General features: G+C 42.6%; 1 protein-coding gene across 2 annotated transcripts in view; it reads right to left on the bottom strand.

Moving 5' to 3' along the window:
* Positions 1 to 3,360: 3,360 nt before the first annotated feature.
* Positions 3,361 to 22,680, bottom strand: part of LOC110524859 (phosphatidylinositol 3,4,5-trisphosphate 5-phosphatase 1) — a 45,134-nt gene continuing 25,814 nt past the window's right edge. Inside the window, exons 16-27 of one of the 2 annotated variants that reach the window (XM_036978951.1) lie at positions 22,313 to 22,421; positions 19,407 to 19,495; positions 16,331 to 16,412; positions 16,124 to 16,213; positions 15,692 to 15,802; positions 8,819 to 8,898; positions 8,631 to 8,718; positions 6,069 to 6,215; positions 5,912 to 5,978; positions 5,452 to 5,673; positions 4,502 to 4,983; positions 3,361 to 4,280 (exon numbers count right to left, since the gene is read on the bottom strand). In XM_036978951.1, the coding sequence (XP_036834846.1) occupies positions 4,231 to 4,280; positions 4,502 to 4,983; positions 5,452 to 5,673; positions 5,912 to 5,978; positions 6,069 to 6,215; positions 8,631 to 8,718; positions 8,819 to 8,898; positions 15,692 to 15,802; positions 16,124 to 16,213; positions 16,331 to 16,412; positions 19,407 to 19,495; positions 22,313 to 22,421 (1,617 nt within the window). In that variant the 3' untranslated portion in view covers positions 3,361 to 4,230. The remainder of the gene's footprint in view (positions 4,281 to 4,501; positions 4,984 to 5,451; positions 5,674 to 5,911; positions 5,979 to 6,068; positions 6,216 to 8,630; positions 8,719 to 8,818; positions 8,899 to 15,691; positions 15,803 to 16,123; positions 16,214 to 16,330; positions 16,413 to 19,406; positions 19,496 to 22,312; positions 22,422 to 22,680) is intronic. The other variant, XM_036978952.1, reaches the window with a different exon arrangement.

The raw sequence follows: 22,680 nt of genomic DNA, 5'->3' as shown, positions 1-22,680 counted from the left end.
AGAAAGAGGAGAAAGGGAAGCGCTACTAAGGTACACAATAGTACATTTTGGTAGATAGAAAGGTTTAAATGAAGATATGGATTTATCACCCTTCCTGTCGGGTCGTGATAGGTCCATTTGCTGTCATCTAGTGGATATTTTGCTCAATTGCCCTCACCTATGTGTCATGACGCTGGCCTAGGGGTAGGTTTATGACAGTCATAAATACCTCTTCCCCCTTTTTCCTCTCTCTACCCTACTGATGTGACTATTGAAAATCCCTTGGTTAACATAGAGATTCTGGGAACATCAGAAGGTGGGGGGAAATGAACCATATTCTGGTAATCTGACCAGTTTGAACATATGCGTTGGTACTTAATGAATATGATGTCAGTTCGGTTGTCATCTGAGACATTCTCATCAATGATAGGATGACATAAACGGTACAGTGGAAAGTCTACACATTATAGTTATCAGATTCATATGGAATTGTTATGCAATTTAAACGTTTGAATATGAAATTATTTGTGAGGGGATGAAATGTGATTTTAGCTTCTAAAATGGGAGAATTGTGTTTTCATGAGTGAATTAGGCCTGACTCAGTGGCCCGCCCACGTGAAAAAATATTGGTTATAAACTATGAAACACGCTCTCCTCTCCCTTCCTATATAAAGCCTTGACAACAATATAACTTTCTGTTCCGGTACATTAGGATGATGATCCGATGTCAGAAGGGTTCAGATAATAACTATAGAACAAAGCCGACCTCAGCGTGAACTTTGGTTGCGAATGGTATGAACTTTGAACTCTTATTCGCTACAGAAGTGATACCTCCTAGCCGTTGAGTTAGCAACAGCAGCTGCAAACGTGGGCTAGGAAAGAACAGACAGAGTATCACGTCTACCACACAACGACGTTACTGCAACGTATCCAATTTACCACCAGAGACATTCTTCCGAGGACAGAACGATCTCTGTTGGCCAACACGACCAGCATCTACGACCAACCTACCGAAGCGCAGCTCAGAGTAAATATTTATTGCATTTTCCTTTTCCAAACGGGTGGTAATTTAGAATGTATAAGATTCTGTATTCACGGTAGAGTAGCTGCCTACGGCCCGATAGAGACATCGCTTCTCCCTTTGTTCTTCAGTCTTCCCGCTCTTTCACTCAAACCCAGCCCCCTTTCCTTTGGGCAACCAGCTGTCATATCTGTTCCGTCCACTAGGGACGTTTTCCTTTATGACATAATTTGTAATCCAGGTATGATTAATTCTGTGTATATGTAATTCTGTGTGATTAGTTAGGTATTTAGTAAATAAATAATTAAACCCAATTTTGTATTGCTGATTCAACTTGTTAGCCAGGGTTTGTGAAGATAACCAAGAATTTACAACTTTCAGATGAGACTGAAATAAGGTGACGATTAATATTGACCGCTATTGATGTAAAATAATACTAGGTCTTTAAGAGTTTATTCGGAAGATAACAGCTCTATAAATATTATTTTGTGGTGCCCCGACTCTCTAGGTAATTACATTTACACCGATTAGCTCAATCAGGTGATATTAATTACAGAGAAAGGATTTTATAGAATAGCATGTCATATCACTTAATCCGGCATAGCCAAAGACACGACATATGTTTAAACTGTTGTTGTTCATGTTTTGCTGTGTTCTAGTGTACTATGGAATATATTGCTTTCTGACTCTTGACACCTATCCCAGTCATATTTAAGGTTAGAACTACCTTTCTAAGTGTCCTGATACTTCTATCTTGGAGTTGTATAAAATAGCTACACTTTTTTAATGTGTATAGTATTGCTTACTAGGTGTGTCCAATCAATTTTGTAACCACTCCCTCTTCTAATTAGGGCTAATTGGAAAAGCTGTTCAAAAGAGGACATTGTGTTATTTTTTTGTACTCCCTGACGAAGGCCATGCAGCCGAAACGCGTCATTTAAAAAAACTGTTTCTATTGAACATGCCATACTGATAAAGGCATTTTAACTAATTACATGAAGAGTGCCTTGGATCTCCTTTCTGAGTATTTCTGTGTTTCATTTTCAATAAATGTGCACAATAAAAATCGAAATAAACATGTTTTCACTTTGTTATTATGGGGTATTGTGTGTAGATGGGTCAGATTTTGTATTTATTTAATCCATTTTTAATTAAGACTGTAACAAATTTGGAATAAATCAACCGTATGAATAGTTTTTGAAGGTTCTGTAATCCAATGTGATGTTCAAAAGACAGATGTAAAGACATACATTTAGAGAAAATAAAGTATAATGAAGTAATAACAAAACAACAAAAGAATCACTAAATAGCAAAGCTGGGTCGGAGCTCGTAAAATGGCGTCAACAAAATGGCTTCCATTCAATACAGCGATCTCTTATTCTTGTACCATCTAAACCACTGCAAAATATATTTTTCCATTGTCAAAAATTAAGAATGGGAAGCATAGAAATAACACACATAGAACAGATCTACCGCTACTTAGACTGGCTTATCAATGGAAATGGCAGATCTATAACACATAAAACAGATCTACAGTTTCTTAGACTGGCTTATCAATGGGAATGGCAGATCTATTACACATAGAACAGATCTACAGTTTCTTAAACTTGCCTATCAATGGGAATGGCAGATCTATAACACATAGAACAGATCTACCGCTTCTTAGACTGGCCTATCAATGGGAATGGCAGATCTATTACACATAGAACAGATCTACAGTTTCTTAAACTTGCCTATCAATGGGAATGGCAGATCTATGGCTCTGTAGAAGTGTATGATGATAAGGGTAATGTATTTAATGTGTTGAGTATGGCTTGTACGGTGTTTTAGTTTGTGTACAATAGTACTGTGTGTGTAAGACAGCTGCTACATTTCATCTTATACCTCACATTTATTTTTCCCCTCAACTTCCCTTTTTTCCTAGTATCCAGTTGGTAGTTTTAGTCTTGTCTCATCGCTGCAACTCTCGTACGGACTCGGGAGAGGCGAAGGTCGAGAGCTGTGCGTCCTCTGAAACGCAACCCAAACGCACTGCTTCTTGACACAATGCACACTAAACCCGGATGCCGGCCGCACCAATGTGTCGGAGGAAACACCGTACACCTGGCGACCGTGTCAGAGTGCACTGTGCTCGGCCCGCCACAGGAGTTGCTAGGGCGCGATGAGACAAGGATATTCCTGCCGGCCAAACTCTCCCCTAACCTGGACGACGCTGGGCCAATTGTGCTCCGCCCCATGGGTCTACCGGTCACAGCCAGCTGCGACAGAGCCTGGACTCAAACCCAGAATCTCCAGTGGAACTATGTTGCAGTGCCTTAGACCACTGAGCCACTCGGGAGGCCCATAACTCACATTTCTATGCGAATTTGGTCTGGTTGCCCAAAAAGATACAGAATGCAGCTTTAATTAAAATTCATTATTCTATTTATTTTATTTTTTCATTACGATTTTAATTCATGGACCGAGTATATTAAATAGACTAATATACTTTGTATATATTCTATGCAGTTGGTAAAAAATTAATAACTTTGTCAATCCAATTATGTTGGCCACATAATTGTAAATGTATTTGGGGGCATCTGAGTGGCGCAGTGGTCTAAGGCACTACAACTCAGTGCAAAGAGCATCACTATAGTACCTGGTTTGAATCCAGGCTGCATCACATCCGGTTGTGATTGGGAGTCCCATAGGGAGGTCCACATTTGGCCCAGTGTGGTTGGGGCTGGAGTAGGCCTTGTAATAATACTACTTTGTTCTTAACTGACTTGTCTAGTTAAATAAAGGGTCAAAAAAATAATTAAAATCACATTCATGCAATACCATCTACAAACCAGCAGGTGGTAGCATTAACATATATAAAGGATACCTGGCCACTGGGCCTGTGAGAAATTAATAGGAGAGGCAGGTGAACATGATTCCCTTTAGTTTAATTGAGATTGTTGTACAAGTCTTTAAAAATGATTCCTATAATCTAAAGAGCTTTTGTAGTTATCAGCATTTGTGCAACAAAAAAAAGAACGATGATACTTATTTCAGAGGACTCCACAAATCCTCAGAGCGGTGCCATGAATACAGCCTAATGCATATGCAAAGATGAGTTCGTACAGAAACTTGTTTGGAGAGGCAGGAAGACGAGCATTGCAGTGACTGACACTAGCCACCATTCAACATCTCATTTTAACATATAGGACAAGAGGAGGAGGGTTTTCAGCCAAAAAAAGCAAACAAAGTCATTTCACTGAACGGCCCATCTTCGGTGGTTGAGTTGCCTCATGATGAGCTGGGGGGGAAAAAGGAGAAGATATGACAGACCTGTTGCTTTCATCAGCCTGTTGTGTTGACTATGTGCATAGTTTAATGTACAGAACCGCTTCATCTGCGGTATTCTAAGTTTAAAACCATGATAACAGAAGCTATAAGCAACTTGCTTGCATGATATGTGAACTAAGACTACTTGCGTGATATAGATCGTTTCATGAGGGATAATAACTGTAGATGTACCTTCTTTGGGGAGGGGCTGGATGGGCCTTGTAGGTGGACGCAGTTTGCTGGGCAGCTCCGAGCTGTCTCTGTAGTCTTTAGGCTTAGTGGGCGTGATGTCCGCCTGGCCTGGGCGGGACTTCATGGGCAGATGTGGTCTATTGGTGGTTTGTACCATGCCCCCCTCGGAGCGCGAGGGCTTCACAGGGTTCTTGGTGTAGGTCGGGGGGTGGAGCGGGGCCGAGGCTGAGGCAGTGTTGACGGAGGACGGGGGCTTGGTCTCAGAACAGGTGTAAGAGCGGTTACGAGGGGTGGGGACCGGGGGCCGGTCAGGGTCCTGGTCAGAGGGTTTGGTGAAGGAGAAGATGGGGTCTGGAGGGGTCAGCTGATCCTTGGAGCGTTGAGGGTCTGGTTGGTCTTTAGCTCCTCGTGGAACTCCTCCCTTCCCCATGGAGCCGTACAGAGGGTTGTCAAACATCTCCGCTGGCTTCCCCCCCTCACTACTAGAAGACAGCATACAAAAGAAGACAGGCAGACAGACAGACAGGCAGACAGGCAGACAGGCAGACAGACAGGCAGGCAGACAGGCAGACAGACAGGCAGGCAGACAGGCAGACAGGCAGGCAGGCAGACCGGCAGACAGGCAGACAGACAGACAGACACGTCATTCAGAGTACAGCTTCAGACTTACATTGGGGTATCAATCTATTCACTCTCAGTACATTGCCTGCTCTGTGAGAAAACTGCAACAGTATCGTTCAGTCCCATTTCTTTTCCACTTCAAGTAGGCCTAAATCATGGAACTCTACATACTAGAGGTCAACGCCACCTCAACAAAAGTCCCTTTACACTGACCAATTGAAACCATTTCAATGGAGACGAGTCACTGTCTGGGAAAACCAGGAGTTCTGAAAACTATAATCTCATCAGATATTTTCTCTTAGATCTAAGCTAGTCCAAGACAAACGTACACGTTATCGGATGCTTTTCCTGTAGGGCTTCGCACAGCGCTGCGGTCGTTAGCAGTCTTTTTAGGAGAGGTGTTTCCATGGGTCTGGTCCCTACCCCCGAAACCACCTCCGGAGCCTGATTTCGGGGACATGCTGTAGCTCCAGCCCCTGTCTGTCACACCTCCAGACTTGAAGCCCACCCCCATGTAACTGGGGTTGGTGATATCACTGGGAAGAGCAAACCTATTGAACAGGACACACGACCAAATGTTCATCTCACAACTAACAGGTAAAGGGAAGAAAAGAGTAAAGGCTCATACACACTTATACGTTTACCAACATATATATATATATATATATATATATATTTATCTTTTTTACTTGGTAATCCACCAAAGTCAGTTTTCATTAGTTTTAAAAGAACATGTCAGCTGTGCTTGAATGCTACAAAGTAGCCATGAGGGAAGAAGGAGGTTCTCACTTGTTGATAAGATCAAGTCCTTTTCCCTTAGAGGCACCAGAATCATCCCTTTCCACTTTGATGAAATCTGTAGACAAAAAAGAGAAAAAGAGTTGAGCTCAGCAACAAAAATATAAACCTTTTACAGGTGCAGTACGTCATTGGCTGTCAGCCTCACCGTATAACTTCTCAGTCTGTTTGCCTTCTGAGGTTCTTAACTGTACACCTCCCGCCAGGGTGCCCGTCCGCTCGCCGTGATGAGTCAATGTGATGTGGAACTCTGTGTAGGAGGACTCCGCCGCTCGCAGAGCCACACAGCCCTCTCCTGTAAGGATGACACCATGTCAGAGAGGAGGTAGAGAAGGGGGGGGGGCAGGAGGAGCAGGAGGAGAAGAGGAGGAAGAGGAGGAAGAGGAGGAGGATTAGAAAATGCTTGTTTACTCTCTCTAGATGAAGACAGAGCTAGATGAAGAAAGAGCTGGATGAAGAAAGGCAGAGCTAGATGAAGACAGGCAGAGCTAGATGAAGAAAGGCAGAGCTAGATGAAGAAAGGCAGAGCTAGATGAAGAAAGGCAGAGCTAGATGAAGAAAGGCAGAGCTAGATGAAGAAAGGCAGAGCTGGATGAAGAAAGACAGAGCTAGATGAAGACAGAGCTGGATGAAGAAAGGCAGAGCTGGATGAAGAAAGACAGAGCTGGATGAAGACAGAGCTGGATGAAGAAAGACAGAGCTGGATGAAGGCAGAGCTGGATGAAGAAAGACAGAGCTAGATGAAGACAGAGCTGGATGAAGAAAGACATAGCTGGATGAAGAAAGACATAGCTGGATGAAGACAGAGCTGGATGAAGACAGGCAGAGCTAGATGAAGACAGAGCTATATGAAGACAGAGCTGGATGAAGACAGAGCTGGATGAAGACAGAGCTGGATGAAGACAGAGCTGGATGAAGACAGAGCTAGATGAAGACAGAGCTAGATGAAGACAGAGCTAGATGAAGACAGAGCTAGATGAAGACAGAGCTAGATGAAGACAGAGCTAGATGAAGACAGAGCTGGATGAAGACAGGCAGAGCTAGATGAAGAAAGGCAGAGCTAGATGAAGAAAGGCAGAGCTAGATGAAGGCAGAGCTGGATGAAGACAGAGCTAGATGAAGGCAGAGCTAGATGAAGGCAGAGCTAGATGAAGAAAGGCAGAGCTAGATGAAGACAGAGCTGGATGAAGAAAAGCAGAGCTAGATGAAAAAAGGCAGAGCTAGATGAAGACAGAGCTGGATGAAGAAAAGCAGAGCTAGATGAAAAAAGGCAGAGCTGGATGAAGACACAGCTGGATGAAGACAGAACTAGATGAAGACAGGCAGAGCTAGATGAAGACAGGCAGAGCAAGATGAAGACAGGCAGAGCTAGATGAAGACAGACAGAGCTAGATGAAGACAGGCAGAGCTAGATGAAGACAGGCAGAGCTAGATGAAGAAAGGCAGAGCTAGATGAAGACAGAGCTGGATGAAGAAAGGCAGAGCTAGATGAAGAAAGGCAGAGCTAGATGAAGAAAGGCAGAGCTGGATGAAGACAGCTGGATGAAGACAGAGCTGGATGAAGACAGAGCTGGATGAAGACAGAGCTAGATGAAGACAGAGCTAGATGACGACAGAGCTAGATGAAGACAGAGCTAGATGAAGACAGAGCTGGATGAAGACAGAGCTGGATGAAGACAGGCAGAGCTAGATGAAGACAGGCAGAGCTAGATGAAGACAGGCAGAGCTAGATGAAGACAGGCAGAGCTAGATGAAGACAGGCAGAGCTAGATGAAGACAGGCAGAGCTAGATGAAGACAGGCAGAGCTAGATGAAGACAGGCAGAGCTAGATGAAGACAGAGCTGGATGAAGACAGAGCTGGATGAAGACAGAGCTGGATGAAGAAAGGCAGAGCTAGATGAAGACAGCTGAATGAAGACAGAGCTGGATGAAGACAGAGATAGATGAAGACAGAGATAGATGAAGACAGAGCTAGATGAAGACAGAGCTGGATGAAGACAGAGATGGATGAAGAAAGGTAGAGCTAGATGAAGAAAGGCAGATCTAGATGAAGTCAGAGCTAGATGAAGACAGAGCTGGATGAAGAAAGGCAGAGCTAGATGAGGGCAGAGCTAGATGAGGGCAGAGCTAGATGAAGGCAGAGCTGGATGAAGAAAGGCAGAGCTAGATGAAGACAGAGCTGGATGAAGACAGAGCTGGATGAAGACAGAGCTGGATGAAGACAGAGCTAGATGAAGACAGAGCTAGATGAAGACAGAGCTAGATGAAGACAGAGCTAGATGAAGGCAGAGCTAGATGAAGACAGAGCTGGATGAAGAAAGGCAGAGCTAGATGAAGACAGAGCTGGATGAAGAAAGACAAAGCTAGATGAAGAAAGGCAGAGCTAGATGAAGAAAGGCAGAGCTGGATGAAGAAAGACAGAGCTAGATGAAGGAAGACAGAGCTAGATGAAGGAAGATAGAGCTAGATGAAGGAAGACAGAGCTAGATGAAGGAAGACAGAGCTAGATGAAGGAAGACAGAGCTAGATGAAGGAAGACAGAGCTAGATGAAGGAAGACAGAGCTAGATGAAGACAGAGCTAGATGAAGACAGAGCTAGATGATCATGATTCATAGACCTAGACTAGTATTTACTCAAGCCCAAATGTGGTCTGTGTCATTCTCAGAACGAGTCTCTCCAAACAGACCACAGTTGTCCTTCTTTCTCACCATAGGATTCATCACAGTCTGTGGACTTGACACACAGGAGAATGTGCTGATCCAACAGATACTCCGGGTCTGAGATGATAGGGACGAGCTTTAAAAAGACACGAGAGGAGCTCTGTTACATCAAAAATACGCCATATTGTAAACTCAACTAGCCTAGTGCAAAAAAAAAAACGTAATTGTCAACAAACCTCAACTTGGTTTCCAAACCGAACTTTGATGGACCCATCTGAGTGATCTTGGTTCTCTCCTTCCGAGCTCTTGACGAATTCTGTGGACAGAATGTATGCAGTTATGCTGGTCCCAGATCTGTTTGTGCTATATAACCAATTCAAGTTTGGTATGAGAATGAACAATAGGAGTCGTAAAGATGAACAGATCTGGGACCAAACTAGCGTGCAGTCACTGTGAGTTAGATTACATTTCAGTTGAAGCTATTGATATACATTGTTTTGAAACAATCAAGAATCCCAGAAAAATGAAAAAAAAGCTCACAATATTTATTTAACCAGGCAAGTCAGTTAAGAACAAATTCTTATTTTCAATGACAGCCTGTTCAGGGGTAGAATGACAGATTTGTACCTTGTCAGCTCAGGGGTTTGGACTTGCAACCTTCCAGTTACTAGTCCAACGCTCTAACCACTAGGCTACCCTGCCGCCCCGAAATCCATAACTTGCGATGTGTTTGAACAGGAAGTCCACTGTGTGCAGCTCACCCTGCACTATCAGCTCAAACATAAATAACATGAGCATGTCTACTTCTGCTAAGCTTCCCAGTAAAGCAATGAAAACTATCAAGCATCCCAGAAAAATTAACATATGTAGCTTAAGAAACCAGTTTCATTATATCAATAACTTGCTGGTAACAGATGACAGATTCATATCCTGACTCTATCTCTGAAACCCACTTAGATATTACAGTGGTAGCAATACATGGTTATAACATCTACAGAAAAGACAGAAATGCCAACAGAGGCGGTGTTGCGGTCTATATTCAGAACCACATCCCTGTGAAGCTTAGAGAGGATCTCATGTTCAATACTGTTGAAGTAATATGGCTACAGGTTCATATGCCTCACCTAAAGCCTGTTATTGTGGGAAGCTGCTATAGACCACCAAGTGCTAACAGTCAGTATCTGGAAAATATGTGTGAAATGCTTGATAATGTATGTGATATCAACAGAGGTATATTTTCTGGGTGACCTAAATATTGACTGGCTTTCATCAAGCTGCCCACTCAAGATTACTTCAAACGGTAACCAGTGTATGCAACCTGGTTCAGGTTATAAGTCAACTTACCACAAGCAGAACAGGAATTAAATCCACATTTAAGGGCCAGACGTGCTGCCCTGTTCTGGGCCAGTTGTAATTTTCCAAAGTCCCTCTTTGTGGCACCTATCCACATCACTCGGCAGTAGTCCAGGTGCAACAAAAGTAGGGCCTGTAGGACCTGCCTTGTTGATATTGTTGTTAAGAAGGTATAACAGTGCTTTATTGTGGACAGACCTCTCCCCATCTTAGCTACTGTTGCTGCCATGCTATGTTGTTGTCTTTAGGTCTCTCTTTATGTTGTGTTGTGTTGTCTCACTTGTCGAGATGTGTGTTTTGTCCTATATTTTTATTTAATTTATTTGTATTTTTAATCCAAGGCCTCATCCCCACAGGAGGCCTTTTGGTGGGCCGTCATTGTAAATAACAATTTGTTCTTAACTGACCGTTCATAAAATGTAGAACTAAGAACAGATATAGCCCTTGGTTCACCTCAAAACCTGATTGCCCTTGACCAAAAACAAAAACATCCTGTGGCATTCTGCATTAGCATTGAATAGACCCCGCAATATGCAACTTTTCAGGGAAGTTAGTAACCAATATACAGTCAGTTAGGAAAGCTAAGGCTAGCTTTTTCAAACAGAAATTTGCATCCTGTAGCACTAATTCCAAAAAGTTTTGGGACACTGTAAAGTCCATGGAAAATAAGTGCATCTCCTCCCAGCTGCCCACTGCACTTAGGCTAGGAAACATTGTCACCACCGATAAATCTAAGATAATTTCAATAAGCACTTTTCTACAGCTGGCCATGCTTTCCTCCTGGCTATCCCTACCTCGGGCAACAGCTCTGCACCCCCTGCAGCAACTCCAGACAGCGGATGTTCCGAAAGTGCTACAAAATCTGGATCCCTACAAATCAGCCGGGCGAGACAATCTGGACCCTCTCTTTCTAAAATTATCTCCCGAAATTGTTGCAACCCTTATTACTAGCCTGTTCAACCTCTCTTTCGTATCGTCTGAGATCCCCAAAGATTGAAAAGCTGCAGCGGTCTTCCCTCTTCAAAGGGGGGGACACTCTAGACCCAAACTATTATAGACCTATATCCATCCTGCCCTGCCTTTCTAAAATCTTCGAAAGCCAATTTGACAAACAGATCACCGACCATTTCGAATCCCACCGTACCTTCTCCACCATGCTACCTGGTTTCCGAGCTGGTCATGGGTGCACCTCTGCCACGTTCAAGGTCCTAAACGATATCATAATTGATAAGATACAATACTGTGCAGCTGTCTTCATCGACCTGGCAAAGGCTTCGACTCAATTATCGCATTCTTATCAGCAGACTCATTATCCTTGGTTTCTCAAATGACTGCCTCGCCTGGTTCACCAACTACTTCTCAGATAGAGTTCAGTGTGTCAAATCAGAGTTGTCAGAGTTGTCCGGACCTCTGGCAGTCTCTATGGGGGTGCCACAGTGTTCAATTCTCAGGCCGACTCTCTTCTCTGTATATATCAATCATGTTGCTCTTGCTGCTGGTGATTCTCTGATCCACCTCTATGCAGATGACACCATTCTGTATACATCTGGCCCTTCTTTGGACACTGTGTTAACAAACCTCCAAACGAGCCTCAATGCCATTCAACACTCCTTCCGTGGCCTTCAACTGCTTTTAAATTCTAGTAAAACTAAATGCATGCTCTTCAACCGATCGCTGCCCGCACCCGCCAGCCCGACTAGATTCACTACTCTGGACGGTTCTGACTTAGAATATGTGGACAACTACAGATACCTAGGTGTCTGGTTAGACTGTAAACTCTCCTTCCAGACTCACATTAACCATCTCCAATCCAAAATTAAATCTAGAATTGGCTTCCTATTTCACAACAAAGACTCCTTCACTCATGTTGCCAAACATACCCTCATAAGACTGACTATCCTACCAATCCTTGACTTCGGTGATGTCATCTATAAAATAGCTTCCAACACCCTACTCAACAAATTGGATGTAGTCTATCACAGTGCCATCCGCTTTGTCACCAAAGCCCCATATACTACCCATCACTGCGACCTGTATGCTCTTCGTTGGCTGGTCCTCGCTACATATTCATCGCCAAACCCACTGGCTCCAGGTCATCTATAAGTCTTCGCTAGGTAAAGCCCCGCCTTATCTCAGCTCACTGGTCACCATAGCAACACCCACCCATATCATGTGTGCCAGCAGTTAAATTTCACTGGTCATCCCCAAAGCCAACACCTCCTTTGGATCCCTTTCCTTCCAGTTCTCTGCTGTCAATGACTGGAACGAATTGCAAAACTCACTGAAGCTGGATTTAAGCATCAGCTGTCAGAGCAGCTTACTGTGCCTGTACACAGCCAATCTGTAAATAGCACACCCAACTACCTCATCCCCATATTGTTATTTATATTTTTTGCTCTTTTGCACCCCAGCATCGCTACTTGCACATCATCATCTGCGCATCTATCACTCCAATGTTAATGCTAAATTGTAATTATTTCGCCTCTATGGCCTATTTATTGCCTTAGCTCTGTAATCTTTTTTTCCCACACACTGTACATAGATTTTTTTTCTATTGTGTTATTGACTGTACGTTTGCTTATGTGTAACTCTGTGTTGCTGTTTTTGTCGCACTGCTTTGCTTTATCCTGGCCAGGTCACAGTTGTAAATGAGAACTTGTTCTCAACTGGCCTACCTGGTTAAATAAAGGTGAAATAATAAATTAAATTAAATCAATATGTTTTGACCAAATCCAGGGTTACTCCAAGGAATTTAGTCTCCTCAACTTGCTCAATTTCCACATTATTTATTACAATATTTAGTTAAGATTTAGGGTTTAGTGAATGATTTGTCTCAAATACAATGCTTTGAAATATCTAGGACTAATTTATTCCTTGCCACCCATTCTGAAAATGACTGCAGTTCTGACTGCAGTTCATTTGTTGAGTCTTTACTCAGAGCCAGTGGCAGGTCACTAGTGTACATTTTAAAAAAGTATGGGGCCTAGACAGCTGCCCTGGGGAATGCCTGATTCTACCTAGATTATGTTGGAGAGGCATATATAGCAGGGGGTGTAAAGCCATAACATATACGTTTTTCCAGCAGCATACTATGATTGATAATGTCAAAAGCTGCACTGAGTCTAACAAAACAGTTCCCACAATCTTTTTATTATCAATTTCTCTCTGCCAATCATCCATAATTTGGGTGAGTGTCGTCCATGTTGAATGCCCTTCCCTATAAGCATGCTGAAGTCTATTGTTCATTTATTTACTGTAAAATAGCATTGTACCTGGTCAAACACATTTTTTTTATCCAAAAGATTACTAAGGGTTGGTAACAGGCTGATTGGTCGGCTATTTGAGCCAGTAAAGGGGGCTTTACTCTTCTTGGGTAGTGGAATTGCTTTTGCTTCCCTCCAGGCTTGAGGGCACACACATGTTTGTAAGCTTAGGGATGGCAAATAGGAGTGGCAATATCATTCGCTATCATCCTCTGTAATTTTCCATCCAAGTTGTGATACCCAGGTGGCTTGTCATTGTTGATAGAGGTGAAAAACGTATTGTTGTCTATCACACAGTTACTTTACCGAATTCAAAATTACACTGCTTGTCTTTCATAATTTGGTCAGTTACATACTCAGATGTGTAGGTTCAGTGTTTGTTGCTAATTTTGCCAATTATAAAAGTAGTTGGTAGTATCAGTGGGTTTTGTGATGAATGAGCCACATGATTCAATGAATGATGGAGCTGAGTTTGCCTTTTTGCTCAAAATGGAATTTTACGATCATTCTGTATACAATCGATCTTTGTTTCATAGTGTAGTTTCTTCTTCTTTCTGTTGTGTTTAGTCACATGATTTCTAGATTTGCAGTACTTGTGCCAATCGGTTATGCAGCCAGACTTATTTACCATTCCTTCTGCCTCATCCCTCTCAACCATAACATTTTTCAATTTCTCATCAATCCAAGGGAATATAATGGTTTTTACAGTCATTTTCTTAATGGGTGCATGTTTATTAGTAACTGGAATAAGCAATTTCATAAATGTGTCAAGTGCAGCGTCTGGTTGCTCCTCATTACACACCACAGACCAGCAGTGTCTGGTTGCTCCTCATTACACACCACAGACCAGCAGTGTCTGGTTGCTCCTCATTACACACCACAGACCAGCAGCGTCTGGTTGCTCCTCATTACACACCACAGACCAGCAGCGTCTGGTTGTTCCTCATTTACACACCACAGACCAGCAGCGTCTGGTTGCTCCTCATTACACACCACAGACCAGCAGTGCCTGGTTGCTCCTCATTACACACCACAGACCAGCAGTGCCTGGTTGCTCCTCATTACACACCATGGACCAGCAGTGCCTGGTTGCTCCTCATTACACACCACAGACCAGCAGTGTCTGGTTGTTCCTCATTACACACCACAGACCAGCAGCGTCTGGTTGCTCCTCATTACACACCACAGACCAGCAGCGTCTGGTTGCTCCTCATTACACACCACAGACCAGCAGCGTCTGGTTGCTCCTCATTACACACCACAGACCAGCAGTGCCTGGTTGCTCCTCATTACACACCACAGACCAGCAGTGCCTGGTTGCTCCTCATTACACACCATGGACCAACAAATATTCTTTACATCGTCAAAATAGGAATCACTACAAATCCTGTTGTATGACCTCTTAGACACAATATTAGGTACAGCGTTTGGAACGTTGGTTTTCCAACATATGGCTACTAACTATGTTGTGATCACTACATCAGATTTCTGCAGCATTAGTAAAGGTGTGATCAATACATTAACGTACACATAGAGCTAACGTGAATCCAATTCATGTCAATCCCTCATGGCTCAAAGTGGAGGTGAGATTGACTTCATCACTACTTGTTTTTTGTAAGAAGTATTGACATGTTGAATTCTGTTTAAACTACTGGCACACGGCTCAGACAGCCGTGCATACCCCACAAGACATGCCCACCAGAGGTCTCTTCACAGTCCCCAATTCCAGAACAAACAATGGGAGGCACACAGTACTACATAGAGCCATGGCTCCATTGAACTCTATTCCAAAATCAGGTAACTGATGCAAGTAGAAAAAGATTTAAACAGGTTGAAAAAATACACCTTATGGAACTGCAGGGACTGTGAAGAGACCTCTGGTGGCACACAGGTAAAAACACACGCATACCAACACACATATAACATACGCGCTATACACACACTTACACCTGGATAATATGTAGTAGTAGAGTAGTGGCTTGAGGACACTTAATGTATTGTTAAATCTGTTGTAAACATGTATTTTAATGTTTACCATTTTTTATTACAATGTATATTACTGCCTTAATTTTAGCTGAACCCCAGGAAGAGTAGCCTTGGTAGCAGCTAATGGGGATCCCATAGCAAATAGAAAATACGTTCGATTTTAGCGTTATCCACTATTGGGACTCAAGAGTGATGCAGCGGTCTAAGGCACCGCATCTCAGCACTAGAGGCATCACTACAGACCCTGGATTCGATCCCGGACTGTATCACAACCGGCCGTAAATTGGGAGTCCCATAGGGCGGCGCACAATTTTGCCCAGCGTCGTCCGGGTTAGGGTAGGGTTTGGCCGGGTTAGGATAGGGTTTGGCCGGGTTAGGGTAGGGTTTGGCCGGGGTAGGCCATCATCATAAAATAAGAATTTGACACCGACTTGCTTAGTTAAATAAAGGTTAAATGCAAAAATGAAATAAACCACTGTGTTCAGATGGAATAAGGTCTAGTCTTACTCTCTAAGCAGCTGGAGTGGTATTCGAGGAAGAACTTGGTCTTGGACTTTGTCATGAGGGTGGCAACGCAGTTCATGAACTTGATCCCACCCTGAGACACCCTGCTGGGATCTGGAAAGAAAGATAAAAAAAAAGACCATTTGAAAGGTAGTTGTCTTGTCCATAAAGTTTGACTAGGAAAACAGTAGAAAGAACTTCTTAGGAGTCAGATCATTTCTAACGTCAGATGTAATAGGCTGTGTTTAAACATGTAGCCCAATTCTGATATTTTTTTCCCCACTAATTGGTCTTTTTGACAAATCTCATCAGATCTTTTTTCTGAGCTGATTGGATTTGTAAAAAATAAAAAATAAATTGGTCTGACTGTGTGATCACAGTCATTAGTCACACAGTCGGCATTGTGTAGCTGTCTAGCGAAGTTAGAAACTGTACCGTGCTTGGAGACAAACTGCGATGCCACTCCAACTTCAAATGTGGAGAAAACTGGAGAGTGGTCACTGGTCATGATGTCATTGGTACACCCTGCAAAAGAGGTTTGCCTAATGATATAATTGGTAATAACATTAGCTAAAATGAAACATATATTTAATTGGTTATTGCAATGAATCAATCGATCAATTATCATGGCAGTAGTCTCACCGTATGACTGACAGAACACATGCACCAAGGGGTAGGACTTCCGTAGAACGCGATCACACCATGATGGTAGATTGTATTTAGTCTGTGAGGGAGAAAAATGTAAATAGTGAACTTTTAATATCAGTCTTTCAGAAATTCAGTATCTAGTATTTTCGAATCGGGGTTTCAGAGACCCTGTTGTGGTGGCTGTGACCACAAGATGGGGCGGCAGAGTAGCCTAGTGGTCAGAGCGTTGGACTATTAACCGAAAGGTTGCAAGATCAAATCCCAGAGCTGACCCACTGTTCTTAGGCCGTCATTGTAAATAAGGATTTGTTCTTCACTGACTTGCCTAGTTAAACAAAAAAAAGACTGGAGTCCCCAGCTACGATGAGATGTGGAATCTACATGGAACTGTTGTTTAAGAGGTGGAAATTCCAACCACAGGATTAGGTCATCATTTTCCAACATGGACAAAACTTAAGTGAATATGTTGAATTTTTACCTTTGAAACAATGTCAGATAATCGTTATATCCACTGTAAAAAACTAAAATAATAGGTTGGGCAGCACCTCCTACTGGAGAGTTGATCTATCTACAGCACCTCCTACTGAAGAGTTGATCTATCTACAGCACCTCCTACTGAAGAGTTGATCTATCTACAGCACCTCCTACTGAAGAGTTGATCTATCTACAGCACCTCCTACTGAAGAGTTGATCTATCTACAGCACCTCCTACTGGAGAGTTGATCTATCTACAGCACCTCTTACTGAAGAGTTGATCTATCTACAGCACCTCCTAATGGAGAGTTGATCTATCTACAGCACCTCCTACTGGAGAGTTGATCTATCTACAGCACCTCCTACTGGAGAGTTGATCTATCTACAGCACCTCCTACTGGAGAGTTGATCTATCTACTATCTCTTTGGTCTCCCATCCAGGGTTTTAACTAAGACCAGCCCTGCTTAGCTTTGACTACTACTAATATGCTATCATGAGAAATATTACTGAGAGATCCCTTAATAACTCAATTTGATTTAGTCGTATTCTTTAACTTAGACTTTTTGGTTGAGATGGAGACGTGAATCTAACATATCAATTATTCATTTGTAGACAAACATGTATTAAAGCCAGACTATGTCGATGGCACGAAAATTAAATCTTCAAATGTTGATATTTGGTTGTGTTGACAATCCAATCACTTTTACAATACAGTACATAGCCTATTAACTTGTTGACAAGTTAAGAAATGATTTGTAGGATTAAACCAGTGTGCTAAAATGCAAACATCCATTAGATACATCTCCTTTAAATGTTGATATTTGGTTGTGTTGACAATCCAATCACTTTTACAATACAGTACATAGCCTATTAACTTGTTGACAAGTTAAGAAATGATTTGTAGGATTAAACCAGTGTGCTAAAATGCAAACATCCATTAGATACATCTCCTTTAAATGTTGATATTTGGTTGTGTTGACAATCCAATCACTTTTACAATACAGTACATAGCCTATTAACTTGTTGACAAGTTAAGAAATGATTTGTAGGATTAAACCAGTGTGCTAAAATGCAAACATCCATTAGATACATCTCCTTTAAATGTTGATATTTGGTTGCGTTGCCAAACAAACACAATTCAATATAACTCTTGTAATATTACATATGATCGTAACAGTTTTTATTCAACCTTAAAATGAGTAACACATGCATGGCCACATTTTAAAGGTTGCTGTATAAATGTCTTAGGTAATCCTAGAAAGTGATAATAAGTCTGTATGTTCAAGATAGCATGCAAAGGTCGCAGGTCTGTGGAGATCTTCACAATTGCTGTAATAATCTTTACAGAATCTCCAACATCATTGATCACTTTTTCTCCGTGTACTTTTAATGTAATCTTAACTGCAATCCAGGTCATTTGGTTCTGCTATGAGATGAAGACCACCTGTAAATAGCCCATCTGTTAATAGCCCACCCAACTACCTCATCCCCATAGTGTTACTTATCCTCTAGCTCTTTTGCACCCCAGTATCTCTACTTGCACATCATCATCTGCACATCTATCACTCCAGTGTTAATGGCTAAATTGTAATTATTTCGCCACTATGGCCTATTTATTGCCTTTACCTCCCTCCTCTTCTTCATTTGCACACACTGTACATAGATTTTTCTATTGTGTTATTGACTGTACGTTTGTTCATGTGGAACTCTGTGTTGTTGTTTGTGTCACACTGCTTTGCTTTCTCTTGTCCAGGTCGCAGTTGTAAATGAGAACTTGTTCTCAACTGGCCTACCTGGTTAAATAAAGGTGTTCTCAACTGGCCTACCTGGTTAAATAAAGGTGTTCTCAACTGGCCTACCTGGTTAAATAAAGGTGTTCTCAACTAGCCTACCTGGTTAAATAAAGGTGTTCTCAACTGGCCTACCTGGTTAAATAAAGGTGTTCTCAACTGGCCTACCTGGTTAAATAAAGGTGTTCTCAACTGGCCTACCTGGTTAAATAAAGGTGTTCTCAACTGGCCTACCTGGTTAAATAAAGGTGTTCTCAACTGGCCTACCTGGTTAAATAAAGGTGTTCTCAACTGGCCTACCTGGTTAAATAAAGGTGTTCTCAACTGGCCTACCTGGTTAAATAAAGGTGTTCTCAACTGGCCTACCTGGTTAAATAAAGGTGTTCTCAACTGGCCTACCTGGTTAAATAAAGGTGTTCTCAACTGGCCTACCTGGTTAAATAAAGGTGTTCTCAACTGGCCTACCTGGTTAAATAAAGGTGAAATAATAAAATACATTTAAAAAATAACACCATTTGAACTTTTCTTTTAAATGTTTGAAAGCACAGTGACAATACATTTAGATGATAACTAAACCCCAAAATCAGACATTATTTTTCCATTGGAATTTGACTCTGCTTGCAGATGGTTGAAAGCATAGTGAAAACACATTTGGGAATCCAACAAACTTCTAGCAGTCTTTTTGAATGGATGAATAAAAAGTTAAAATCTCATTGAGCCACTTCTTAACCAAATTCTACCCACATTTCCACGTTAAAATGATGCGGAGTGCCCAATGGGATCTGAGAAAACACCGTAAACCTACCCCTGTGGCTTTGGCCTTGGTGTAGGCATATCTCTCTCGTGTGTCTCTCTCGAAACGATAGGTGGGCGCGAACGTGATCTCCTCCTCATCTGGAGATGAAATTAAACAACAGAGGTATCAAAGGTCAAGACAGGTTCATTCATTTTGCACATTTTAATGAGGAAGTGATGATGAAACGCTGGTAAATACCTATTAAATTGCTGGGAGTTTATAAACTAAAGCAAAAAAAGAAACGCCCCTTCTTTCAGGACACCCGTCTTTCAAAGATAATTCGTAAAAATCCAAATAACTTCACAGATCTTCATTGTAAAGGGTTTAAACACAGTTTCACATGCTTGTTCAATGAACCATAAACAATTAATGAACATGCACCAGTGGAACGGTAGTTAAGACACAAACAGCTTACAGACGGTAGGCAATTAAGGTCACAGTTATGAAAACTTAGGACACTAAAGAGGCCTTTTTACTGACTCTGAAAAAGACCAAAAGAAAGATGCCCAGGGTCCCTGCTCATCTGCGTGAACGTGCCTTAGGCATGCTGCAAGGAGGCATGAGGACTGCAGATGTGGCCAGGGCAATAAATAGCAATGTCCGTACTGTGAGACGCCTAAGACAGCACTACAGGGAGACAGGACGGACAGCTGATCGTCCTCACAGTGGCAGACCACGTGTAACAACACCTGCACAGGATCTGTACATCAGAACATCACACTTGCTGGACAAGTACAGGATGGCAACAACAACTGCCTGAGTTACACCAGGAACGCACAATCACTCCATCAGTGCTCAGACTGTCCGTAACAGTCTGGGAGAGGCTGGACTGAGGGCTTGTAGGCCTATTGTAAGGCAGGTCCTCACCAGACACCACATGCAACAACGCCGCCTATGGGCACAAACCCACTGTCACTGGACCAGACAGGACTGGCAAAAAGTGCTCTGCACTGACAAGTCGCGATTTTGTTTCACCAGGGTTGATGGTCGGATTCGCCTTTAACGAAGGAATGAGCGTTACACCGAGGCCTGTACTCTGGAGCGGGATCAATTTGTAGGTGGAGGGTCCATCATGGTCTGCAGCGGTGTGTCACAGCATCATCGGACTGAGCTTGTTGTCATTGCAGGAAATCTCAATGCTGTGTGTTACTGGGAAGACATCCTCCTCCCTCATGTGGTACCCTTCCTGCATGACAATGACACCAGCCATACTGCTCGTTCTGTGTGTGATTTCCTGCAAGACAGGAATGTCAGTGTTCTGGCATTGCCAACGAAGAGCCCGGATCTCAATCCCATTGAGCACGTCTGGGACCTGTTGGATCGGATGGTGAGGGCTAGGACCATTCCCCCCAGAAATATTCGGGAACTTGCAGGTGCCTTGGTGGAAGAGTGGGGTAACATCTCACAGCGAGAACTGGCAAATCTGGTGCAATCCATGAGGAGGAGATGCACTGCAGTATTGAATGCAGCTGGTGGCCACACCAGATACTGACTGTTACTTTTGATTTTGAACCCCCCTTTGTTCAGGAACACATTATTCCATTTCTGTTAGTCACATGTCTGTGGGACTTGTTCAGTTTGTCTCAGTTGTTGAATCTTGTTATGTTCATACAAATATTTACACATGTTAAGTTTGCTGAAAATAAACGCAGTTGACAGTGAGAGGACGTTTCTTATTTTGCTGAGTTTACATGGAGTGTGCAACTTTCTTTATTGTGATAGTTTATAGTTTATTCGTCGTTAGTCAGCACCTCCACACAAACACATTTTTCTGTTTGTGTGCCAGCTCATATTTTTGAATTTACATTTCAATGAGAATAGCATAAGGACTAGGTAATGGTGGTATTAAAAGGTCCAATGCACCTGTTTTTTAAAATCTCAATATGAAATCATTTCTAGGTAACAATTAACTACCTTACTGTGATTGTTTTTAATTGAAAATGATCAAAACTTAACAAAAATGTCTTCTTAGCAAATTGCAGTTTCTCAAGCAAACAATGTAGCCAGGACTGTCTGGGGGTGGTCTGAGAGAGAGGCCTATTTGGAGGAGCCTAACGGGAGGGATGTGTCACTGTAACGGCTCTCGTTGGGAGAAGGTTTACGATTACATCGTCAATTTTTTTATTTTTTTACTACCCCTTTTTCTCCCCAATTTCGTGGTGTCCAATTGTTTTAGTAGCTACTATCTTGTCTCATTGCTACAACTCCCGTATGGGCTCGGGAGAGACGAAGGTTGAAAGTCATGCGTCCTCCGATACACAACCCAACCAAGCCGCACTGCTTCTTAACACAGCGCACATCCAACCCGGAAGCCAGCCGCACCAATGTGTCGGAGGAAACACTGTGCACCTGGCAACCTTGGTTAGCGCGCACTGCGCCCGGCCCGCCACAGGAGTCGCTGGTGTGATCCCACAAAACCCTAAAGGAAAATGACAACTTATATGTGATCCCCAATCAGAGACAACAATAGACAGCTGCCTCTGATTGGGAACCACACACAGCCAAAAACAAAGAAATAGAAAACATAGACTTTCCCACCCGAGTCACACCCTGACCTAACCAAACACAGAGAATAAAAAGGATCAGGGCGTGTCAGTAACCTGAAAACCAGCTGTTCTTGGCAGAGAGGGCAAACTATCTTTGTTATTAGTTTATTAACAACCCCCTGTCTTTTCAAAAAGCTCTGACATTAAAAGTGCACTATCATCATTTTCACATCATTTTTTTTCAATCTCATAGTGGATATGAAACATAGGTAAAATCTAGTTTTTGACTGCACTGCCTCTTTAAAATGTTGACACTTGATAGTGTAATGGCTGTTAAGCCTGCAATACCAACATACTGTAGATGTGTGCTAACTCTATCACGGTTGATTTTGTATGAAATGTATGATTTTGCTAGTGGCCATGTCTTACCATAGTGTAGGAACACCTTCTCTTCTCCTTTCTCAATGGTGAGCTGGTCTCTACACAGCAGTTCCTGGTACTGCTGCTGTTTGATCTTGGTCACAATGCTCTCTGCTTCCTGTTAAAGGAACACAATGCAAAGCAGCTGTTCTCTTTTTCCTGCTCGGTGACGTCATCAGCACACCACTGTCTCTTTTTTCACCTAACTTGTCGCTAACAGATAAATAGGGAATAGGAACTGCATGCTGGCTGTGTGTCCCAAATGGCACCAGGGCACGGGTCAAAAGTAGTGCACCAGATAAAGGCGCCAATTAGGATGCATGTCAAAAGTGGTGCACCAAATAAGGGCACCAATTATGATGCATGTCAAAAGCAGT

This window comes from Oncorhynchus mykiss, chromosome 5 (assembly GCF_013265735.2).
Source record: "Oncorhynchus mykiss isolate Arlee chromosome 5, USDA_OmykA_1.1, whole genome shotgun sequence".
NCBI lineage: Eukaryota > Metazoa > Chordata > Actinopteri > Salmoniformes > Salmonidae > Oncorhynchus > Oncorhynchus mykiss.
This window is presented reverse-complemented; position numbering and strand designations above follow the sequence as displayed.